The 21,352-nt window shown below is 41.2% G+C and overlaps 1 protein-coding gene across 1 annotated transcript; it reads left to right on the top strand.

Annotated features, from left to right (window-relative positions):
• Positions 1-6,634: 6,634 nt before the first annotated feature.
• Positions 6,635-21,081, top strand: METTL3 (methyltransferase 3, N6-adenosine-methyltransferase complex catalytic subunit). The gene is made up of 11 exons (XM_042942654.1): positions 6,635-6,907; positions 15,195-15,412; positions 15,507-15,911; positions 17,035-17,210; positions 18,199-18,415; positions 18,641-18,828; positions 19,202-19,240; positions 19,422-19,530; positions 19,654-19,719; positions 19,859-19,971; positions 20,851-21,081. The coding sequence occupies exons 1-11, from the start codon at positions 6,808-6,810 to the stop codon at positions 20,960-20,962; spliced, it is 1,743 nt and encodes a 580-aa protein (XP_042798588.1). The 5' UTR covers positions 6,635-6,807; the 3' UTR covers positions 20,963-21,081.
• Positions 21,082-21,352: the final 271 nt, after the last annotated feature.

The following is a 21,352-nucleotide window of genomic DNA, read 5'->3' as shown; positions in this document are numbered from 1 at the left end:
GAACATGGGACTCCAATGAACATTTTCAGTCTGATACTCCCCATTGGGCTGGCAGAGACTGTCAGGTCTGCTCCATAGTCTGACAGTTCTTCCTCCCCAATCCTGCTCTCCTCCCAACCCTCCCCGGCTTTTCCTTTTACAGGTATTACTCATTAAAGCTTTTGGAATCCTAATTCTGCCTCCGCATCTGCTTCTCAGAGATTCAACCTGTATTATCCATGAAAAAGGCCTAGATGCTATTGGCACATTTTCATCTTCCACAAACTGCTACTCCTGAGACTCTGGTTACCATCCCTGGAACTTAGTAAACCATGGAACATCTGTCTCCTGACCCTTAAGACAGACTTCACTAATATTACTCTCAAGTTGGGCCAACTCTGACTTTCCTTTTACTTGTTTTTTTATAACTGTTTAATATCTTATTTTTTAAAAATTTTTAATGCTTATTTTTGAGAGAGAGAGAGAGAGAGAGAGCAGGGGAGGGGCAGAGAGAGAGAGGGAGACACAGAATACTAAGTGGGCTCCAGGCTCTGAGGTGTCAGCACAGAGCCTGATGCAGGGCTCAAGCCTACCAACCATGAGATCATGACCTGAGCCGAAGTCGGATGCTCAACCAACTGAGCCACCCAAGAGAGCCTCAAAACTTAGTGTCTTAAACAATAATTATATATTTGCCTGTAATTCCATGGATTGTCTGGGAAGACCTCAGATAGGTTGACTTGTCTATGTTCCATGTAGTGAGCGCTGAGCTCACTCAAGCAGCTTTGATTTGGGCTGGAGGGTCCAAGATGGCTTTATTCATTTCTGGCCCTTCAGCTGAGTGACATGAGTGTTGGAACCTCTTTCCTTATTGTATTTTCATCCTCCAGGGTCCCTTTCCCTTTAGTCTTCTGATCTCTAGGATCTCTCTCTCTCTCTCTCTCTCTCAATAAATGGACTTTCATGATATGCCCAGGTCTCCAAGAGGGTAAAAGCAGAAACTGTGAGCTTCAAGGCCTTTTTAGGCTTAGACTCCTAAACTCAAAGCATCTGCCACATTCTGTGGCACATTCTGTGGCACACTTCTGCCACATTCTGTGGCCAAAACTAGTCAGAAGTCTTTCTTGGATTCAAGAGGAGGGGCAATAGGCTTTACCTCTTAAAAGGGAGAGTGGCCAAGTCACTCTGCATAAGGGCAAGAGATGCGAGGCATTATGACTACCTCTGGAAGCAGGCTACCACAGTGAATATGAAGAAAAGTTAAGAAAGGTAGTGCATGCGGCACTCACCTGCTCACAACGAGGCTTATACTCTGTCTTGACAAGAAGAGTTCTGGGTGAGGTTCCTTCCACTGTGCACTGCTCAGGATGGTAGGCAGACTGGCTACGAGTGGGCAGAAAACTGGTCATGAGGAGTCTAGAAAGAATCCCTCTATAAGCATATCATGCTGAGTGGCCCTCATATGTTCCTAAAATTTGCCTGATTTACTACTATAATAGTTTATCCAAAATGAATGTGAAAGCAAAGACTTCTGGAAGCCTCCCCTGATTTGGTTGACTTTCAGGAATACCTGTGCTACTTCTTTGGCTTCCTCTGTAAGAAGAGACAATCCAGGCCTTAGATATTGCGAATTCTACCAGGGATGGAATCTCTTCCACTAGAAAATCCTCCTTTTCTTAGACAAAAATGCTCATACTGTTTAGGGGTGAACCTGTGGAATCCCATCTTTGAGATGAATCAACTCCTTTTATCTTCTACAAGGCCATGTCCAGTACTCTCCCCCCACCAAGACTATTTAACTTCACAGCTATATAATTTCTGTATATTTTATTTCTGTGTGGTAAGGACCTTGAAAGAAAGTGATCTCATACCAAGTGAGGAATTCAGATTTGTGAACATGAAATCTTTTTTTTTTTAGTTTAATTTTTTTTTAATTTACATCCAAACTAGTTAGCATATTGCAACAATGATTTCAGGAGTAGATTCCTTAATGCCCCTTACCCATTTAGCCTATCCCCCCTCCCACGTCGCCTCCAGTAACCCTCTGTTTGTTCTCCATATTTATGAGTCTCTTATGTTTTGTCCCCCTCCCTGTTTTTATTTTTTTTAATTTTTTTATGTTTATTTATTTTTGAGATAGAGAGAGACAGAGCATGAATGGGGGAGGGTCAAAGAGAGAGGGAGACACAAAATCCACAGCAGTCTCCAGGCTCTGAGCTGTCAGCACAGAGCCTCCCTGTTTTTACATTATTATTGCTTCCCTTCCCTTATGTTCATCCATTTTGTCTTTTAAAGTCCTCACATGAGTGAAGTCATATGATATTTGTCTTTCTCTGACTGACAAATTTCACTTAGCATAATACCCTCCAGTTCCATTCACGTAGTTGCAAATGGCAAGATTTCATTCTTTTTGATTGCCTAGTAATACTCCATTATGTATGTATACCACATCTTTATCCATTCATCCATCAATGGACATTTGGGCTCTTTCCATACTTTGGCTATTGTTGATAGTGCTGCTATAAACATGGGGGTGCACGTGTCCCTTTGAAACAACACACCTGTATCCCGTGGATAAATGCCTAGTAGTGCAATTGCTGGGTCATAGGGTAGTTCTATTTTAGCTTTTTGAGGAATCTCCATACTGTTTTCCAGAGTGGCTGCACCAGCTTGCAATCCCAGTGAGCAATTAACTCTTAACCAATTCTGTAATGTAGCGATAATGGTATTATCTTACTTTAGTAATGATACATGCATCTAAACATAGGGCCACACAGGATACATCCCAAATGCAAGTACAGAAGCATCCCTTGTCAAATTTTTAAAAATATTTTTAATGTTTATTTATTTATTATTATTTTTAAAAATATTTATTTATTTTTGAAAGAGAGACAGATCATGAATGAGGGAGGAGCAGACAAAGAGAGAGGGAGACACAGAATCCGAAGCAGGCTCCAGGCTCTGAGCTGTCAGCACAGAGCCGGATGTGAGACTCGAACCCACCAGCCATGAGATCATGACCTGAGCTGAAAGTCGGATGCTTAACCCACTAAGCCACCCAGGCACCCCTAATGTTTATTTATTTATTTATTTATTTATTTATGAGAGAGAGAGAGAGAGAGAGAGAGAGAGATTGTGGGGAGGGGCAGAAAGAGAGGGTCACAAAGGATCCAAAGTGAGCTCTGTGCTGACAGCAGACAGCCTGATGTGGGGCTGGAGCTCATGAACTGTGAGATCATGATCTGAACCAACGTCAGACACTCAACCCTCTGAGCTATTTAGGCGCCCCCCCCCCCCCCATCAACATTCTGGAGGGCAGTTGTTAGACCCAGGTCACTAAAGGAAGCAAAAACCCTTAGGTAGAGCAGTCAGTCCCCTTGAATAGTCTTTCATGATCTCACATTAGACAACTTTCTAAGAGTATTTCACCTAAGGAAGATTGCATTTTTGCTTTTAATTAACTGTAATCATGTGAATTAAATGTCCAGGCATGCTCATGTGAGCCCATATTCATTTCTGCGTCCTCTACTTCAAGGTTCACATACAAAGTTACTCAGCTCAAAAGATGGTGTACATTGCCTACCAAGTAAGTTAAATTGAGAAAATGAGATGGAAATGAATATTTTGATCATTACTAAATCACCACAGTACCTAGCACATAGTACTCAGTCAATAAATATTTGTTGAGTAAATGGATGAAAATGCCACATACCAATACACATACATCTTTCTTCTCAATAGCCCGCCTTCATATCCACCCCTTCCTTTCCATTACTATCCATAACCACCTTCTGAGTTAATTAAAGTCCCTACCACCAAACACTAGTTAAAACAGGCTACTAACTGTGGTGCCTAGCTGGCTCCATTGATTGAGCATGTGACTTTTTATCTAGGGTTTGTGAGTTCAAGCCCCATGTTGGGCATAGAGCCTACTTTATTTTTATTTTTATTTTTTTAACATTTTATTTATTTTTGAGACAGAGAGAGACAGAGCATGAACGGGGGAGGGGCAGAGAGAGAGGGAGACACAGAATTGGAAGCAGGCTCCAGGCTCTGAGCCATCAGCCCAGAGCCCGATGTGGGGCTCGAACTCACGGACCGCGAGATCGTGACCTGAGCCGAAGTCGGATGCTTAACCGACTGAGCCACCCAGGTGCCCCGAGCCTACTTTAAAAAAAAAAAAAAAAAAAAAAAAAAAAAAAAAAAAAAGACTACTATTTTCCCTGTCTCTAAACTTTTCCTCCTTCCCATCTCAATCCAACTAGAACACTAGATGAATCTTTAAAGAGCTGCCTATTCACAAACCGTAAAATGTTCCCTGCTGTATTCTGAATAAATTGTATCTTCTTTACTAAGGTAACGTGTACATTTAACCATCTGGCCTCAAATTTGGAAACATAAATATCCTCCCAAGTTCTCTAGCGTAATTATGTTCTAACAAATTAATCTGGAATATCAAGACATACATCATGCTTTCCTAACTCTAGACCTTTGCTTTTTATCATGCTCTCAGGCTGGAATTCTCTCCTATAGCTTCACCTGTTGAAGCACTAGCTAGCAGTTATTCAAGCCTGAGCCTTTTTTATTTTTAAATTTTTTTTTTAAATTTTAAGTTGGCTCCACACCCAACATGGGACTTCAACTCGTGACTCCAAGATCAAGAGTCACATGCTTTACTGACTGAGCCAGCCAGGTGCCCCTCAAGCCTAAGCCCTGACACCACCTTCTTTCCAATGCCTCTCCCAGGTCACCTGGGCTTGGTGTCCTCCTCTTCTCTGCAATCACATTTATTTTTAGAGTTTATGCTCATACTGCCTTATGCTGTAAAGATGGTTCAATATTAATAAGCTGGATCTTAGCTCCTTCACCAGACTAGGAACTCTTTGAAAACAGGAGCCATGCCTTTTCAAGCTATTCTTTCTGACACAGTGTTTGGCATCATGTATAGTTGATCCTTGAACAATGCAGGTGTTAGGGGAGACAACCTCTTCCCTGCCCTGTGCAATTGGTTGAAAATTTGTGTATAACTTTTGACTCCTCCAAAACTGAACTACTAATAGCATGCTGTTGACCAGAAGCCTTACTGATGAGAAATAGTTGGTTAACACGTATTTTGTATGTTACATGTATTATATACCATATTCTTACAATAAAGTAAGCTAGAGAAAAGAAAATGTTATTAAAATCATGAGGAAGAGAAAACACAATTACAGTACTGTAGTATATATATATATAATTTATATATATATATATATATATATATATATATATATATATATATAAAATTCCACATATAAGTGGGCCCATGCAGTTCATGGGTCAACTGTAGACACTTGACAAATCAGTGGTTCCCAAATGCTTCCATTCACAAGACCCCCATTAAAAACAAACAAACAACAGGGTGCCTGGGTGGCTCAGTAGGTTAAGGGTCAGACTTAGGCTTAGGTCATGATCTCACTTGCTCCTGAGTTAGATCCCCACTTTGAGCTTTGTACTGACAGTGTGGAGCCTGCTTCGGATCCTCCGTCCCTCTCTCTCTCTGCCCCTCCCCTGCTCCTGCTCTTTCTCTCTCTCAAAAATAAACAAACAAACAACAAGGGCACCTGGATGGCTCAGTAGGTGGAGGGTGAGACTCTTGATCTCGGGGCTGTAAGTTCAAGCTCCATTTTTGGTGTAGAGATTGCTTAAAAGTAAAATCTTAAAAAAAAAAAAATTGTATTTAAGTTTATTACACTTACAGTAAAGTGCACATACCAAAATGTTTGGCTCATTCAATTTTCATAGACATACTCATGCAACTAGCCCCCAAAAGCCCCTCTAGTGCCCTCTTTTTGAGAACTGTATTTTAACGTATTGCACACAATATTGTAGACTAGGTATAACAATAGTGAGAACATGTATTTGTGGACTCCTTATAATATCTCTGCACCATCAGTCCTCCATTTCTTTCAAAGACACCTCCAGACACACACTCATGGACTGGAAATCAATGTAATTAATAGCTCTATCTTTGTAAATGAATGCATGAAAACAGAAATCTGCAACACCTCCAGTATGTTAGTATCTAACCATCAAGAGGCTTTAGTTATTTTTCATTAAAATTTTTTTTAAATGTTTATTTATGAGGGGGGGGGGGGCGCAGAGAGAGGGAGACACAGAATCCAGAGCAGGCTCCAGGCTCTGGGGTGTCAGCAGAAATTCACTAACTGGGAGATCATGATCTGAGCTTAAGTCTTAGCTTAACCGTCTGAGCCACCCAGGTGCCCCTAATTATTTCTCATTAACCTGGGGGCACCAGGCTGGCACAGTCAGTAGAGCATGTGACCCTTGATCTCCAGTCAGGAGTTCAAGCCCCACACTGGGTGCAGAAATTACTTAAAAGTAAAATCTTCAAAAAGATAAAAATAAAAATCTGTACTACGCTTGCTGTTCTATTTGCGCTTTTTTACATTATCGCCGTCTTAACTGGAAGGGTCAACGCACAGGATTCATCCCTTTATATTCAACATGGCCGCATGCGCATCTATAAGCAACATGGCCGTTCTGCCAGACACTAATATGGCAGCCACAGCCTCACGGCACCCGGAAGAACGAGAGAGCTCCGATAGAAAATATTTCCGCCATCCTGCCAACACCTAAGGTGGCTCTTATTTCAGCTTCAAAACGAGCGGGAAACGGGCAATAACTTCCCGTCCAGCGTATTCCCCAGATCTCTTTCCGGTTAGCCTGGGGGTGTCCGCGTGAGAACAGGAGATTTCCTGCTGCCGGGGCTGGGAGGTGCTAGTCCGCCGCGCCTGATTCGAGACGTGTCTGGGCTGAGAAACTAGAATGTCGGACACGTGGAGCTCTATCCAAGCCCACAAAAAGCAGCTGGACTCGCTGCGAGAGAGGCTGCAGCGGAGGCGGAAGCAGGACTCGGGGCATTTGGGTGAGGCGCGGGGCTGTCCGGGCGGATACTTAGCCAGGGAGGGTGGGAGGGAACCCTGGTGAAAAAGAGCTCCCGAGTCGGTGCCCTTCCCCAGGAGGCCATTTATTTAATAATGCCTGGTACATCAGTACTCTCCTCGCCCTGAGCAGCACAGACGCTTCGTCCTCCTGGACATGGTCGCGGTTCCGTTCGCGGGCCTTGTTTCTTCCAGTTCACTTTCTTGGGATGGAAGCCTGGTCCCCACCCCCGTCCGCTTGGCCGACTCCTCTGAAGTCTGCGAGAACATTGGCTTTGCTAGGCCTCTCAGCCCCCTATCCCATGAAGCAGTAAGTCCCCCTTTTTTGTTGCTCCTATGGCGCTTTGTTCTTCCCTGCGTTACAGCGACTGCTTTGTCGAGGTCATTTCTTTGCCACTGTGGGCTCCGTGAGAGCAAGGTCCGAACCTTTGTACCCACAGTGCTTACCTCAGTGACCCTCACAGAGTTGCTAAATGAGTAGAGGAACTGGTATGGTCTTAGCCATTTACATCCCAAGCAGATATCTGGAAACATTTATTTTCGGGTTTTACACTTTTTCTCTCTTCCTGTTGCCCGCTGTGTCACAGTCCTAAAACTTGAAGGAACCTCCGATGATTGTCCGGTATCTACCCCCACCCCAGCACAAGCCCTGGCTTATTTAAGGCAACTCAGTTATCGAGATCTACAAGGATAGTCCATGTCATCCTTGTGGTACTTTGTTCCAGTGTTTATTTGTATACTGGAGTCGATCTCTAAATCTTGTCTTGGTACATATTAGGTCCCTGTACTCGTGTTCTGGCCCTTGGAACTAGAAGATGTCCTGTCAGGACACTCACACCATAATAAACAAACATCTATGGAGTATTTACAGTGTGCATAAGTCTAGTTAGACAAATATAAGTAACACATTGTTCCTGCCCTCAAGGGGTTTAAAATGTAGTTGGGGTTAAAGGATCGATACGTCTAAAAAGTCAGAACTTAAATGTGATATATGTAAAATGCTGAATGAATGAGTCCACAATAAGTACAGGGAAGGGAAGAGTAAGGAGTCGGGTTTAGTCAGTAAAGGCATGAAAGGAATTAGCACTTGAGATTTGATCTTGATGGTTATATAAGACTTAGATAATTAAAGAGAAATGAAGAGGGCCGGGCAAGTAGAGGAAGAAGTACAAGTCATATGATCAGGGATTAATTAGTAGTCAATTTTATTATTTCTTTATTTATTTATTGATAAATGTTTATTTCTTTATTTATGAGAGAGACAGTGGGAATGAGCAGGGGAGGGGCAGAGGCAGAAAGGGAGAGAGAGATTCTGCACTGACATCATGGAGCCCCATGCAAGGCTCAAACTCACTAACTGAGATCATGACCTGAACTGAAACCAAGAGTCAGTAGCTAAACTGACTGAGCCACCCAGGCGCCCCTAATCGTCAATTTTAAATTCAACTTCACTTTTCCATGGTAATAACCATACTTTGGTATTAACCAAACTTTGTGCCATATGCAAACCTAACTACTAGAATGTCGATATTTCATACAGGTTCTTGCTAAACATGTTTAATAATTTTGACAAGAGTGTATTCTCTCTTGAATGTAAGTATTCTTTTTTTGGATGTAAATATCTCATACACCCACTTAATAATATATGATTAAGATTCCTAGTACATCTGCCTGATAATATGGTTAAGACTTCTCTAAAAATATTTTTAAGTTTGTGCTTAAACATATATTGTCTTCTGGCCCAGAGCTCTGTTTGGCCCATTTGATATATTCCCATCTATTGTGGGAATAAATAGACATAAAACACAAAATATAGCAGCCTATCACTGTTCCTTCTTTGAATTATTTTGGTTATTCCAAAGAATTGATTTGAGCATTAAGATTCTTAGGAAAACATCATGAGACACACTCTATTTGTTTACTAATCAATTTTTCATGTAAGATATAACCAAAGTCTTGCTAAAAATTCAGATCATTCTGTTCTTTTCTCACAGGAAATAAAAATTTTCTTAACTACCTCTTGATTTTTATAGCATTGCTGAAATCTGGTACCTAATTGTTTACTACTAAGCTCAATGAGAAAAGGCAAGGATAACAATGACCTGAAATGTATCCATATCATTAACAAATACAAAATACCATGGACAAAGAATTACTGGGAGACCTTCCTGAGTTTGGCAGTTTTTTATGTTTATTTATTTTTTTGAGAGAGAGCAGGAGATAGAGATGGGCAGAGAAAGAGGGAGAGAGAATCCCCAGCAGACTCTGTGCTGTCCTCACCGAGCCTGATTCTGGGCTCACTCCCATGACTGTGAGATCATGACTTGAGCTGAAATCGAGTCAGATGCTTAACCGACTGAGCTACTCAGGTGTCCTAGTTTGGCATTTTTATTTTTATTTTAAAATTTTAAAAATGCTTATTTATTTTTGAGAGAGAGAGAGAGAGACAGGGTGCAAGTGGGGCGGGGGTAGAATGAAAGGGAGACACAGAATCTGAAGCAGGCTCCAGGCTCTGAGCTGTCAGCACAGAGCCCAATGTGGGGCTCCAACTCAGGAACCATGAGATCATGACATCATTGGAAGTCGATGCTTAACTAACTGAGCCACCCAGATGCCTCTAGTTTGGCATTTTTTAAGTACTTTTTTTTTTTTTTTCCAATTGTGGCATAAAACTTAAAATTTACTGTCTTGGGGTGCCTGGGTGGATCAGTCAGTTAAGCGGCCAACTTCGGCTCAGGTCATGATCTCATGGTCCGTGAGTTCGAGCCCCGCGTTGGGCTCTGTGCTGACAGCTCAGAGCCTGGAGCCTGTTTCAGATTCTGTGTCTCCCTCTCTCTGACCCACCCCTGTTCATGCTCTCTCTCTGTCTCAAAAATAAATAAACGTTAAAAAAAAAAAATTAAAAAAAAATAAAATTTACCGTCTTAACCGTTTTTAAGTGTACACTCAGTGGCTTGACATTTATTCACATTATGGTGCAACCAATCTCCAGAACTTTTTCATCTTGCAAAACTGAAATTCTGTACCCATTAAACAATCACTTTCTAGTTCTCCTTCTGCCCAGTCCCTGGCAACCATCATTCTACTTTTTGTTTCTGTGAGTTTGACTGCTCTAGACACCTCATGTAAACAGAATCATGAAATATGTGTCTTTCTGTGACTGGCTTATTTCATTTAGCATAATATCCATAAGGTTCATCCTATTGTAGCATGTGTCATAATTTCTTTTTAAAGCCAAAGAAAAGTCCATTGTATGTCTGTACAGTGTTTATTCATTTATCTGGTGGTGGATACTTGGGTTGCTTCTAACTTTTGGCTATTGTGAATAATGCTGTTGTGAGTATTGGTGTACAAATATCCCTTCAAGATCCAGCTTCAGATTTTTTGGGTATATCAAAAAAGTGGAGTTGCTGGATCATATGGTAATTATATTTTCAGTTTTTTGAGGAACCACCACATTGTTTTCCGTAGAAATAATGTACAGCTTTTGGAAATGAAGATTATTACCGTGAATACATTCTTATTATATTTTAATTGAAACAAAATGGACTTGGCCAGGCTTAGAACATGGTAAATATATGAACTGCTCAATATATTTCATCAGTGGAATTGAAGATGTGCATATAGATGTTAACATAGTTGAGCAAATTAGTAGACTGGCTATGTATAATTAATGACAGTGTAATTTACATACAATGTTATATTACTAGACTGGCCATATTTTTAGGTCTTTGAGCTAATAGTATTTCGTTTACTGTCAGTGGAGCTTTTAACCCAAGAGTAAGCTCAAGTATTATGTATTACTTTGTTGAACACAGCACGAAGAAATTTTCATTGGATTGGAGGCAGAGTATTAACATACTTGCCAGCATAGTGGAAGCACTCAGTAAATGTACTGAAATAATAACTGAACAAATACTTTCTGAAGGAGTTGTAATCCAGGGGTTCTTAGTCATTTTCTGCCAGTAAACCATTTTAAGAATGAAAAAACATTGGAGTCTTTTCCCCAAATGAGTATATACATGCAAGAATTTGCATGTGACTTCAGGAAATTCAATATTAAACATGAGCCTCTCCTCCCAATAACCTTAAAAGGTATTTTCAGCTCTAATGTCTTGAATGCCATGAAAAGAATACTGCCAGGAGGTGTTACTAACACAAGGATTCATAATCAGAATCATGTCACCAGCTTACTTTTTAGAGGAGCAAGTATTAGGGGTGCCTGGGTGGCTCAGTTGGTTAAGGGTCTGACTTCGGCTCAGGTCATGATCTTACAGTTGATGGGTTTGAGCCCTATTCACATGCTGTGAGTGCGCAGAGCGTGATTCAGGGCTTCATCTCACAAGCTGTGAGATCATCACCTGAGCTGAAATCAAGAGTTGGATGCTTAACCAACTGAGCCACCCAGGCTCCTCTTTAAACATTTTTTTAAAATGTTTATTTATTTTGAGAGAGAGAGAGAGAGAGAGAGAGAGAGAGAGACCATGAGCAGGGGAGGGGCAGAGTGAGGGAAAGAGAGAATCTCAAGCAGGCTCCACGCCCAGCACAGAGCCTGACTAGGGGCTTGATGTGAGATCAAGACCTGAGTTGAAATCAACAAGAGTTGGACCCTTAACCAATGGAGCCACCCAGGAGCCCCTATTTTTTAATATCTTTCTTAAGGTGGTTTTAAAAAAAGGTGTAATAGGGATTATCTATAAGGAGCTTAGGCTTTTTAAATATTTCATTTATTTATTATTATTTTGTTACATCTTTTTTATTTTTTATGTTTATTTATTTGTTTTAATATTTATTTTTGAGGGGCACCTGGGTGGCTCAGTTGGTTGAGCATCCGACTTTGGCTCAGGTCATGATCTCGCAATCTGTGAGTTCAAGCCCCGCGTCCGGCTCTGTGCTGACAGCTCGGAGCCTGGAGCCTGCTTCAGATTCTGTGTCTCCCTCTCTCCCCCTTCCCCCACTCATGCTCTGTCTCTGAATCTGTCTGTGTCTCTCTGTTAAAAATAAATAAACATTAAAAAAAATTTAATATTTATTTTTTAGAGAGAGAGAGACAAAGTGTGAGCAGGGGAGGGGCAGAGAGAGGGAGACACAGAATCTGAAGCAGGCTTCAGGCTCTGAGCTGTCAGCACAAAGCCTGATGCAGGGCTTGAACCCATGGACCACGAGATTATGACCTGAGCTGAAGTTGGACACTTAACCAACTGAGCCACCCAGATGCCCTGTTAGGGCTTTTTTTAAAAAACAAATCTCTTACTAATGAAGCACCATATGTAAGGTACCTGGCACAAAGTTTGAATATGAATTAAGGGGGAGAGGTAAGGGATAATTTATGGCTTACCTAAAATATTCAACATTTCAGAGTTACATAACAAAGGACCTATATACTGAGTATTGTTTTAAAACTTAACTACATCTGGAGACTCACTGTCCTCTCGTTTCCTTTCTGAATCTCCTGGACACTCTGTCTGCTCTCTCTCTGTGTCTTCAATAAACTCTGTTCTCACTTTCAGAAAAAACAAAAAAACCCAAAAAACTTACCTATATCTTCCTTTAGCCCCATGTTCTATAATCAGAGTTTTTGGTTTAGTAACTTATGTGATTTGCTCCCTTTGGCATACTCTGTGAGTTAAAAATGTATAATGGGTTATATTTGTATACAGTGTATAAAACAAAAATATGAGTTATATCAGTATATAATATATAAAACAATGTGTGGATGTAATGCCTGAAATCCTAATTTTAAAATACCTTGTGTGTCCTCTGCCTTAATATTTATCATTGATTGTGCTTAGTTAGGTTGCTTAATGAAAGAAATTTTTGGTTACTTCAAAAACTTTTAAAGCTTAACTGATTTTTTTGAAAAAAGTCTCAGTCTGTTAAGCATCTGACTTCAGTTCAGGCCATGATCTCACAGTTTGGGTCCTGTGTTTTGTTCATGAATTAGAGCCCCATGTCGGGATCTCTGCTGTCCGTTGAGGAGCCTGCTTCAGGTTCTCTGTCCCCCTCTCTCTGCCCCTTCCCTGCTCATGCTCTCTCTTTCTTTGTCAAAAATAAACATTAAAAAAGAAAAAGCTCAGCGTTTTATCCTAGTGTAAATTGTAATTGGGGTATTTTATTTCAAATTTACTGGATTCCTTGAATCGCTGAATCCCAAGGACTTCACTAGTTTAAAATCCTGTTCAGTGCAGAAATTTTGCCCTTAGGCTTCCAAGTAAGCTAATAATAATTGTCGCTTTTATTTCTTCTTTCTTTCATTTATTTTTTTTTGAATGTTTGTTTTTGTTTTTGAGAGAGGGGCTCGAATTCACAAACTATGAGATCATGACCTGAGCTGAAGTCAGACACTTCAATTGACAGCCACCGAGGTGCCCCTTTCTGAAGTATTTTTAGCTTAAGTTCCTTGCTCTTGAATTCTTTCTCATCTAGACCTTCAAAGTGCTTCAATGGTCCTTCCATGTATACATATCTCTTTGCCAAACAAAACAAAAGACTTGTATCAGTTTATCTGGCAAAAGTTCTACTCTCCAAGATTCAGCAGAACATAAAGGAATCATAAGCAAAGTAAGGAAAGTTCTGTGAGTTATTTAACATTTCCGGGTAGTATGGAATTGTGAAGTCTGTTTTCTAAATAGATTATAACTTATTTTTACATAAAATATATCCTAGCAAGGTGTTTGGTATAGTTCAGCTCCATTTACCTTGGAATTAAAAAAAAATTTTTTTTTTTTTTAATGTTTATTTATTTTTGAGAGAGAGAGAGACAGAGCACATGTGGGGGAGGGGCAGAGAGAGATGGAAACAAAATCTGAAGCAGGCTCCAGGCTCCGTGCTATCAACACAGAGCCTAAAGTGGGGTTTGAACCCACAAACTGTGAGATCATGACCTGAGCCAAAGTCGCTTAACCGACTGTGCCACCCAGGCACCCCCCACCCTTGGAATTTCTGAGTCAAATTTTACTAAAAATTCCATTAGAGTAAAAATGTTTAAGTAACTTAAATATTTCTAAATGTAAAATAATGACCCACTTATATCTTATATTTAATTTAACAGAGTTCTGATACAGGTCCTGAGTTTGGTATTTCATCTGTTTTTTTTTTTTTTTTCCTAAAGATTTTATTTTTAAATAATCTCTTCAGGGCGCCTGGGTGATCCAGTGGGTTGAGGTTCTGACGCTTGATTTCAGCCCAGATCGTGATCTCATGGTTCGTGGGTTGAAACCCTGCGTTGGGCTTTGTGCTGACAGTGTGGAGCCTGCTTGGGATCCTCTGTCTTCCTCTGGCTGTGCCCCTCTCCCACTTGCATGTGCACGTGCACACACTCTTTCTCAAAAATAAATTAATAAACTTAAAAAGGAAGTAATTTCTGCACCCAGCGTGGGGCTTGAACTCACAACTCCCAGATCAAGAATTGCATGCTCTACTGGCTGAGCCAACCAGATGCTCCCATCTGTATTTTAACTAAATAATCATAGATTTTAAGCTTTCCTAAAGGTAATATTTTTGTCCTGATTTGAGTTCTTAAGCCCTACTAAGGTTATGATGGCTACCCAGCTTGTGAAGTAGTAAGGTAAGTGATAGAAATACGGTCAGGAAGTATCATTTGGTGACCAGGGTGTCACAAAATTTTATAAGATTTTTGTATTTGAGTGTTATAGGTCACATTCTAGGGGCGCCCGGCTGGCTTATCAGTAGAGCATGCAATTCTTGATCTCAAGGTTGTAGGTTTGAGCCCCATATTGCGTGTAGAAGTTAATTAATAAAATCTTTAAAAAAAAAAGTCACTTTCTTATCCTCAACACTGTCATTTTATATACCCTCTGATGACCAGTGGCCTTGATTCATTAAAATTCAAACTCCATTCCTCAAAAGATTGGATCACAGTTTTTAGGTTGTTGAAAATATTTCTGGCTTTTAAATTTGGGTTGATTATATCAGTTGTCATTTAGAGTGACTAAAGGGAGGTGGTATGGACAAAGAAATCTACCATGCTGCTAATTTTTTTTGAAACACAGCAGGGACAGGAATTAGGAAAACACCTCTCATTAGAGGAAAGGTAAGAGGTTCCCAGAAAATTCAGGATTATCTTGACAAAGCAGTGAACACTTGAGTATGATTGAGGAAAGGTTATCTAGTGCTAAATTTGGTCAGAGGATTTTCTACATGAAGTGAAATAACTGTGTGCTGTGACTATTGGAGCATTGGACTCCTGAGGAATGTATAGGCCTACCTTGGTTGCCCTTTTTCATGTTCTTCACTTTTCTTCATTCCCAGATCTACGAAATCCAGAGGCAGCACTGTCTCCCACCTTCCGCAGTGACAGTCCAGTGCCTGCTGCACCCACTTCTGGTGGCCCGAAGCCCAGCACAGCTTCAGCAGTTCCTGAACTAGCTACAGACCCTGAATTAGAGAAGAAATTGCTGCACCACCTCTCTGATCTGACCTTAACATTGCCCACTGATGCTGTGTCCATCCGTCTTGCCATCTCCACGGTAATGACCTGATAAGACAGGGTTGGGATGTACCACTTCTTTTCTTCAGTTCATGGTCAGTGTTTTATTGCCTGCCTTTCCCCTCCTTCCCTAGCCAGATGCCCCTGCCACTCAAGATGGGGTGGAAAGCCTGCTACAGAAGTTTGCAGCTCAGGAGTTGATTGAGGTAAAACGAGGTCTCTTACAAGATGATGCACATCCCACTCTTGTGACCTATGCTGATCATTCCAAGCTCTCTGCCATGATGGGCGCTGTGGCAGAAAAGAAGGGCCCTGGGGAAATAGCAGGAACTATCACAGGGCAGAAGCGGCGTGCAGAGCAGGACTCAACCACGGTAGCTGCTTTTGCCAGCTCTTTGGCCTCTGGTCTGGCCTCTTCAGCATCAGAAGCAACCAAGGAGCCAGCCAAGAAATCAAGGAAACATGCTGCCTCAGATGTTGATCTGGAGATAGAGAGCCTTCTGAACCAACAGTCTACTAAGGAACAACAGAGCAAGAAGGTAGGGGTGGATGGAAATGCTTTCACACATACATGTTTTTGTTTTTTAAGATTTTATTTTTAAGTAATCTTCACACCCATTATGGGGCTTGAACTTAAAACTGCAAGATCAAGAGTTTTATGCTCTACCGACTGAGCCAGCTACCACTCACACATACACTTTGAATTATAGTTTTCATTGGGAGGGTTTTACCCCTAGGGCAAGCAAGGTGCAGTTCTTACAGTTGAGGGTTTAGAATAGTGCTTCTCAACTGGGGATAATTTGCCCCCCAGCCTGCTCCCCCCAGAGAACATTTGACAATGTCTGGAGACATTTTGGTTGTCACAACACAGAGGAGTGCTACAGGCATTCTAGTGGGTAGAGACAAACTGTTGCTAAGCATCCTACAATCATAGTAGGATAATCCCCACACAACAAAGAATTACTTAGCCCCAAATGTCAGTAATGCCAGTGTTGAGAAACTGATTTAGAGGATGTTTGTCATTGGATCTGTTTGGAAGAATCATCAGATCAAGAGAAGAGGAATCCAAATTTAGAAATAGAGGGAGATGAATGGAGATGAATACTGGAAGGTAGTTACATGGACTATTAATAAATATGGAAACAGATGATTAAAGAGTGTGACCACAGTTACTGTGGTTCTGATATAAATATCAGACCCAAATGAGTTCTTATCCATTTACTACTTCTAGCTGTGTGAATCTGAACAAGTTAACTTTTCTTGAGCCTTAGTCTTCATCTATAACGTAAGGATAACCAGAGTACCTCCCTTCTAGAATTGTTGCAAAGACTGAGCTAAACAGTAAAGTGCTTAGCACTGTGTGTTGATTATATAAATATAAGTGGTTTTGGTGGGAAGGATTGCTTTCCTGGAGAAGGGAGGTTAGCTTAATGCTTAGCAGTAGGAACCAGGCTTCTTATATTTTAATTTCATCCCAAATGTGGATTTGTGAGAAAGAACTGAACCCATGACAAATCTCTTCTCCTAGGATTCTAGTTTTCCCATTTTAGGTTAGCTCATTCACCCCTACAACAGGACATTTGTCAGGTAGAATTTGGAGAGGTGGTTTAGGGATCATTTTATCTGCAAACGCTTTTAAGTCCAAGGCTTCTTCTGTCACAGGTCAGTCAGGAGATCCTAGAGTTATTAAATACAACAACAGCGAAGGAACAATCCATTGTTGAAAAGTTTCGCTCACGAGGTCGGGCCCAAGTACAAGAGTTTTGTGACTATGGAACAAAGGAGGAGTGCATGAAAGCCAGTGATGCTGATCGACCCTGTCGCAAGCTGCACTTCAGGTCTCTTGGGAGGGGGAGAGGTGGGGTGGGTCTCCTGGAAGCAGTCATCCATTTTCAGGACGTTCCTTCCTGTTACTGGGATTCTGTCTTTAATCCTATTATTCAGTGTTTTTTTTTTTTTTTTTTTTAATGTTTGTTTATATTGAGAGACAGTGGGGGAGGGGGACAGAGAGAGAGGGGGGTGGGGAGAGAATCCCAAGCAGGCTCCACACTGTCAGCATAGAGCTGCAATATCACCACCTGAGCTGAAATCAAGAGTCCGACACCTCACCAACTGAGCCATCCAGGTGCTCCTGTTATTAAATGGTTTTAATGATTTGTCTTAGACCCCCAGATTCTGAAGGTATGCTTTCAGAAGTAGTGTTCTGTGGGAGGGAACACAGACTGCACTCCCAAATAGATGTGAGATTTTTTAAAAATGCCCCTTTCTTGCAATAGGAAGGCAACTCTTGAGCCCCATTGAAAGTTCTCTGGGAGGAGGATGATCTTAGGAGAAATAGGAACCTGGGCTCTTAGGTCGGCATTTTATTCAGCTCTAATCAGCAAGCCCTTCCTATTGTAAGATAAGAAAGTTGTCTTTGCCCAGAGAGGAATTAAAACTCTTTAGTGTGAATTATGGATTTCCATATCACCTGCCTTTTTTCTCTGAAAACTTAGAGGAAGCTCTAAAAATAAAATTAGGAGAGGGTAATAAAAGACAAGAGTTTGAAACAATTTGGAACTTGATCTATGGGATCTAATTCTGGAACACCATCTTTTTTTTAATGTTTATTTTTGAGAGAGAGAGTATGAGCAGGAGAGGGGCAGAGAGAGGGAGACAGAGGATCTGAAGCGGGCTCTCCGCTGATAGCACAGAGCGTGATGCGGGGGCTTGAGCTCATGAACTGTGACATCGTGACCTGAGCTGAAGTTGGACACTTAATCAACAACCGTCCAAGTGCCCCTGGAACACCGTCTTGATTCTCATTCTCCCTTTCTGTTTTCCCAGACGAATCATCAATAAACACACTGATGAATCATTAGGTGACTGCTCTTTCCTTAACACGTGTTTCCACATGGATACCTGCAAATACGTTCACTATGAAATTGATGCTTGCATGGATTCTGAGGCTCCTGGGAGCAAAGACCATACACCTAGCCAGGAGCTTGCTCTTACACAGAGTGTCGGAGGTGACTCGAATGCAGATCGACTCTTCCCTCCTCAGGTACCTGTCTGCTCAGAAAACTATTTTCAACTTACGAACTTGTATGAGTAGGGCAGCCATCCATGTAGGAAAAGCAGGTATAATCAGCAGTCTATCTTGCTGATTGGGAATGGTGTGGGATATACATATTTATAAGGGAATAGGAAAATCAAATGGAAAAGAGGGACTGGGGCCATGAATCTCAGAGTGAAGGAAGGAAAGATGACCAAATACCACCTCATGCAGTGGATCTGTTGTGATATCCGCTACCTGGACGTCAGTATCTTGGGCAAGTTTGCAGTTGTGATGGCTGACCCACCCTGGGATATTCACATGGAGCTGCCCTATGGGACCCTGACAGATGATGAGATGCGCAGGCTCAACATACCAGTACTTCAGGATGATGGCTTTCTCTTCCTCTGGGTCACAGGCAGGTAATGCAGTTCAAAGATATGTAGGTATGGGCAGATGTAGTACAGAGTGAGTTCTGGGTGGGGATAAAATCCTGGGTTTTCCTAGCCTGGCTATTAAATGTATGACTAAGTTGGCCTCTTTTTCCTGAGACCCTAATTCCTGTTTAACACAAATGATACCTCGAATTCTGTTTAATTTTACATTTGTTCCTTGTGAAAGGTAAGGCCTTTGAGAGTAGATACTGTTTCATCTTTTCACTCTTCGATCCATCCTGTTGCCCTAATGGTGTCTTGCATGTAAATGTTCACTGAATATCTACTGAAAACACTTAAGATACCTTGAAGGGATGAATATATATGGGCATGGAAGTAGCTGTTTAACCTTTCTTTTTAGGGCCATGGAGTTGGGCAGAGAATGTCTGAACCTCTGGGGGTAAGTAGTGATCATTGTTGTGTTGCTTTCTTTTGAAGGAAATAAAAATGTAATTGCTGTAGTTGAGATGTGTTCCCTTCTCCAAGTGTTCCCTGTGAGTCTTTGCCTTTGTAGAGTAGATGGTACTACCCTAAACTGTGAAAGCCTGATTAAAGCCCTGGTTCTCTTTCGTATATTCCAGTTATGAACGGGTAGATGAAATTATCTGGGTGAAGACAAATCAACTGCAACGCATCATCCGGACAGGCCGTACGGGTCACTGGTTGAACCATGGGAAAGAACACTGCTTGGTGAGCGACAAGGGGGCCCAAGTACAAGAGGTGGAACAAAAAGGGAAATTGGTTGGACTTCTTATTGAGGAAAAGTTCAAATGCTGTGGTATCATTAGGTAATATGTTTTTTGTGGTGAGCAGGTTGGTGTCAAAGGAAATCCCCAAGGCTTCAACCAGGGTCTGGATTGTGATGTGATCGTAGCTGAGGTATGTGCTTCTCCAGGCATCCAGACCTTCCATGTTATTCAAGTCAGGGGTGTTCCAGGTTTTCTCATTTGATCATAAATGAAAAGGGCTAGAATTGGAATCTCTGGTAACCTAAAAGTAACTTGGGCCTTGTTCCTAGGTTCGTTCTACCAGTCATAAACCAGATGAAATCTATGGCATGATTGAGAGACTATCCCCTGGCACTCGCAAGATTGAGTTGTTTGGACGACCACACAACGTGCAGCCCAATTGGTAAGGCGACCAGAGACCTGCTAGCCCTCAAGGGCCAAAGTGTTTATGGTCAAGGACACATATTAGTAGAACTTCACCTCATATGCCACTTGTCTAAATATAGACTTCAGAGGATTCATAAGCCACCTAAGCTTGTATTTAAACTGTTTGGGTTTTTTATTAAAAAAAATTTTTTTTTTAATGTTTATTTTTGAGAGAGAGAGACAGAGCATGAGTGGGTAAGGGGCAGAGAAAGAGATACAGAATCTGAAGTAGGCTCCAGGTTCTGAGCTGTCAGCACAGAACCCAACGTGGAGCTCAAACTCATGAAACAGGAGATCATGACGTGAACGCAGTCGGGCGCTTAACTAAGCGAGCCACCCAGGTGCTCCTGTATTTAAACTGTTTTATGGGGCTTCTGCAACATTCACTGGAAACCCATCAGGTTTTAGGACTCAAACCACTGCTCTCCAGGGTGCCCACTAAAGATCTTCCTCAATTATTCTACGAGATATATTGAACCTGCCCCCTGGTGGTTAAGAATCCATTTAATCTGTCAACAGTTTTAATATCTTTCATCTCGTTAGTAGAGCCTTGAAAGATATGCTGCTAGTGTTTTACTTATCCGAAGAATACTTACTGGCAGCAACTCTGTGAATTAGCTGTTCTCACTATTAACTCTTAAGTAATACAGACCCAGCCTGTTTTGACACCAGAATCTGTGCCCAATTCCTAACCAGTCATACTACCATATACTATTCTAGTATTAAAGTCTTAAAAGAATTGGCATGAGTATTTGATGAAATTATAGGCAGCCTTAATAAAAGGTATGCATCTTTTAACAATATTAAGCCTTTTAATTCCAGGATGTTTTGGTTTGCCCCTTTATCCTTGCTTCAGGATCACCCTTGGAAACCAACTGGATGGGATCCACCTACTAGATCCAGATGTGGTTGCCAGGTTCAAGCAAAGGTATCCAGATGGTATCATCTCTAAACCTAAAAATCTATAGACGCACTTCTTACAGAGCTGAGCATCTACAGCCATGGCTCTGCAGGCTGTACCTGAAGAGTAATATTTGTACAATAGCTTTTTTCCTTATTTAAATAAAAGTTTGTATTGTAGTTGGGATTTCAAGGTCAAAATCTGGCTGTTCAACTTAACAGTGTGTGATCTTGTGTAACTTACCTCAGTATTTCTTATAAGTAAGCTGGGAATACTACCTACCTCACTGGGTTGTTGTAAGGGTTCAAACTAAATCAATGTATGGATAGAAAACATTAAAATGTTGATTATACTGCATAGGATCAAAGTGATTAGCAGTTAGTACTACGTGAACATCGTAATCAAGAAGGGGGTTCTCTGGGACAGCATTTCTCAAGGTAAGATTTGATTTTACTTA

Source organism: Panthera leo, chromosome B3, assembly GCF_018350215.1.
Source record: "Panthera leo isolate Ple1 chromosome B3, P.leo_Ple1_pat1.1, whole genome shotgun sequence".
Classification (NCBI taxonomy): Eukaryota; Metazoa; Chordata; class Mammalia; order Carnivora; family Felidae; genus Panthera; species Panthera leo.
Note: the sequence above shows the minus strand (reverse complement) of the source record. Positions and strands in the feature narration are given on the sequence as shown.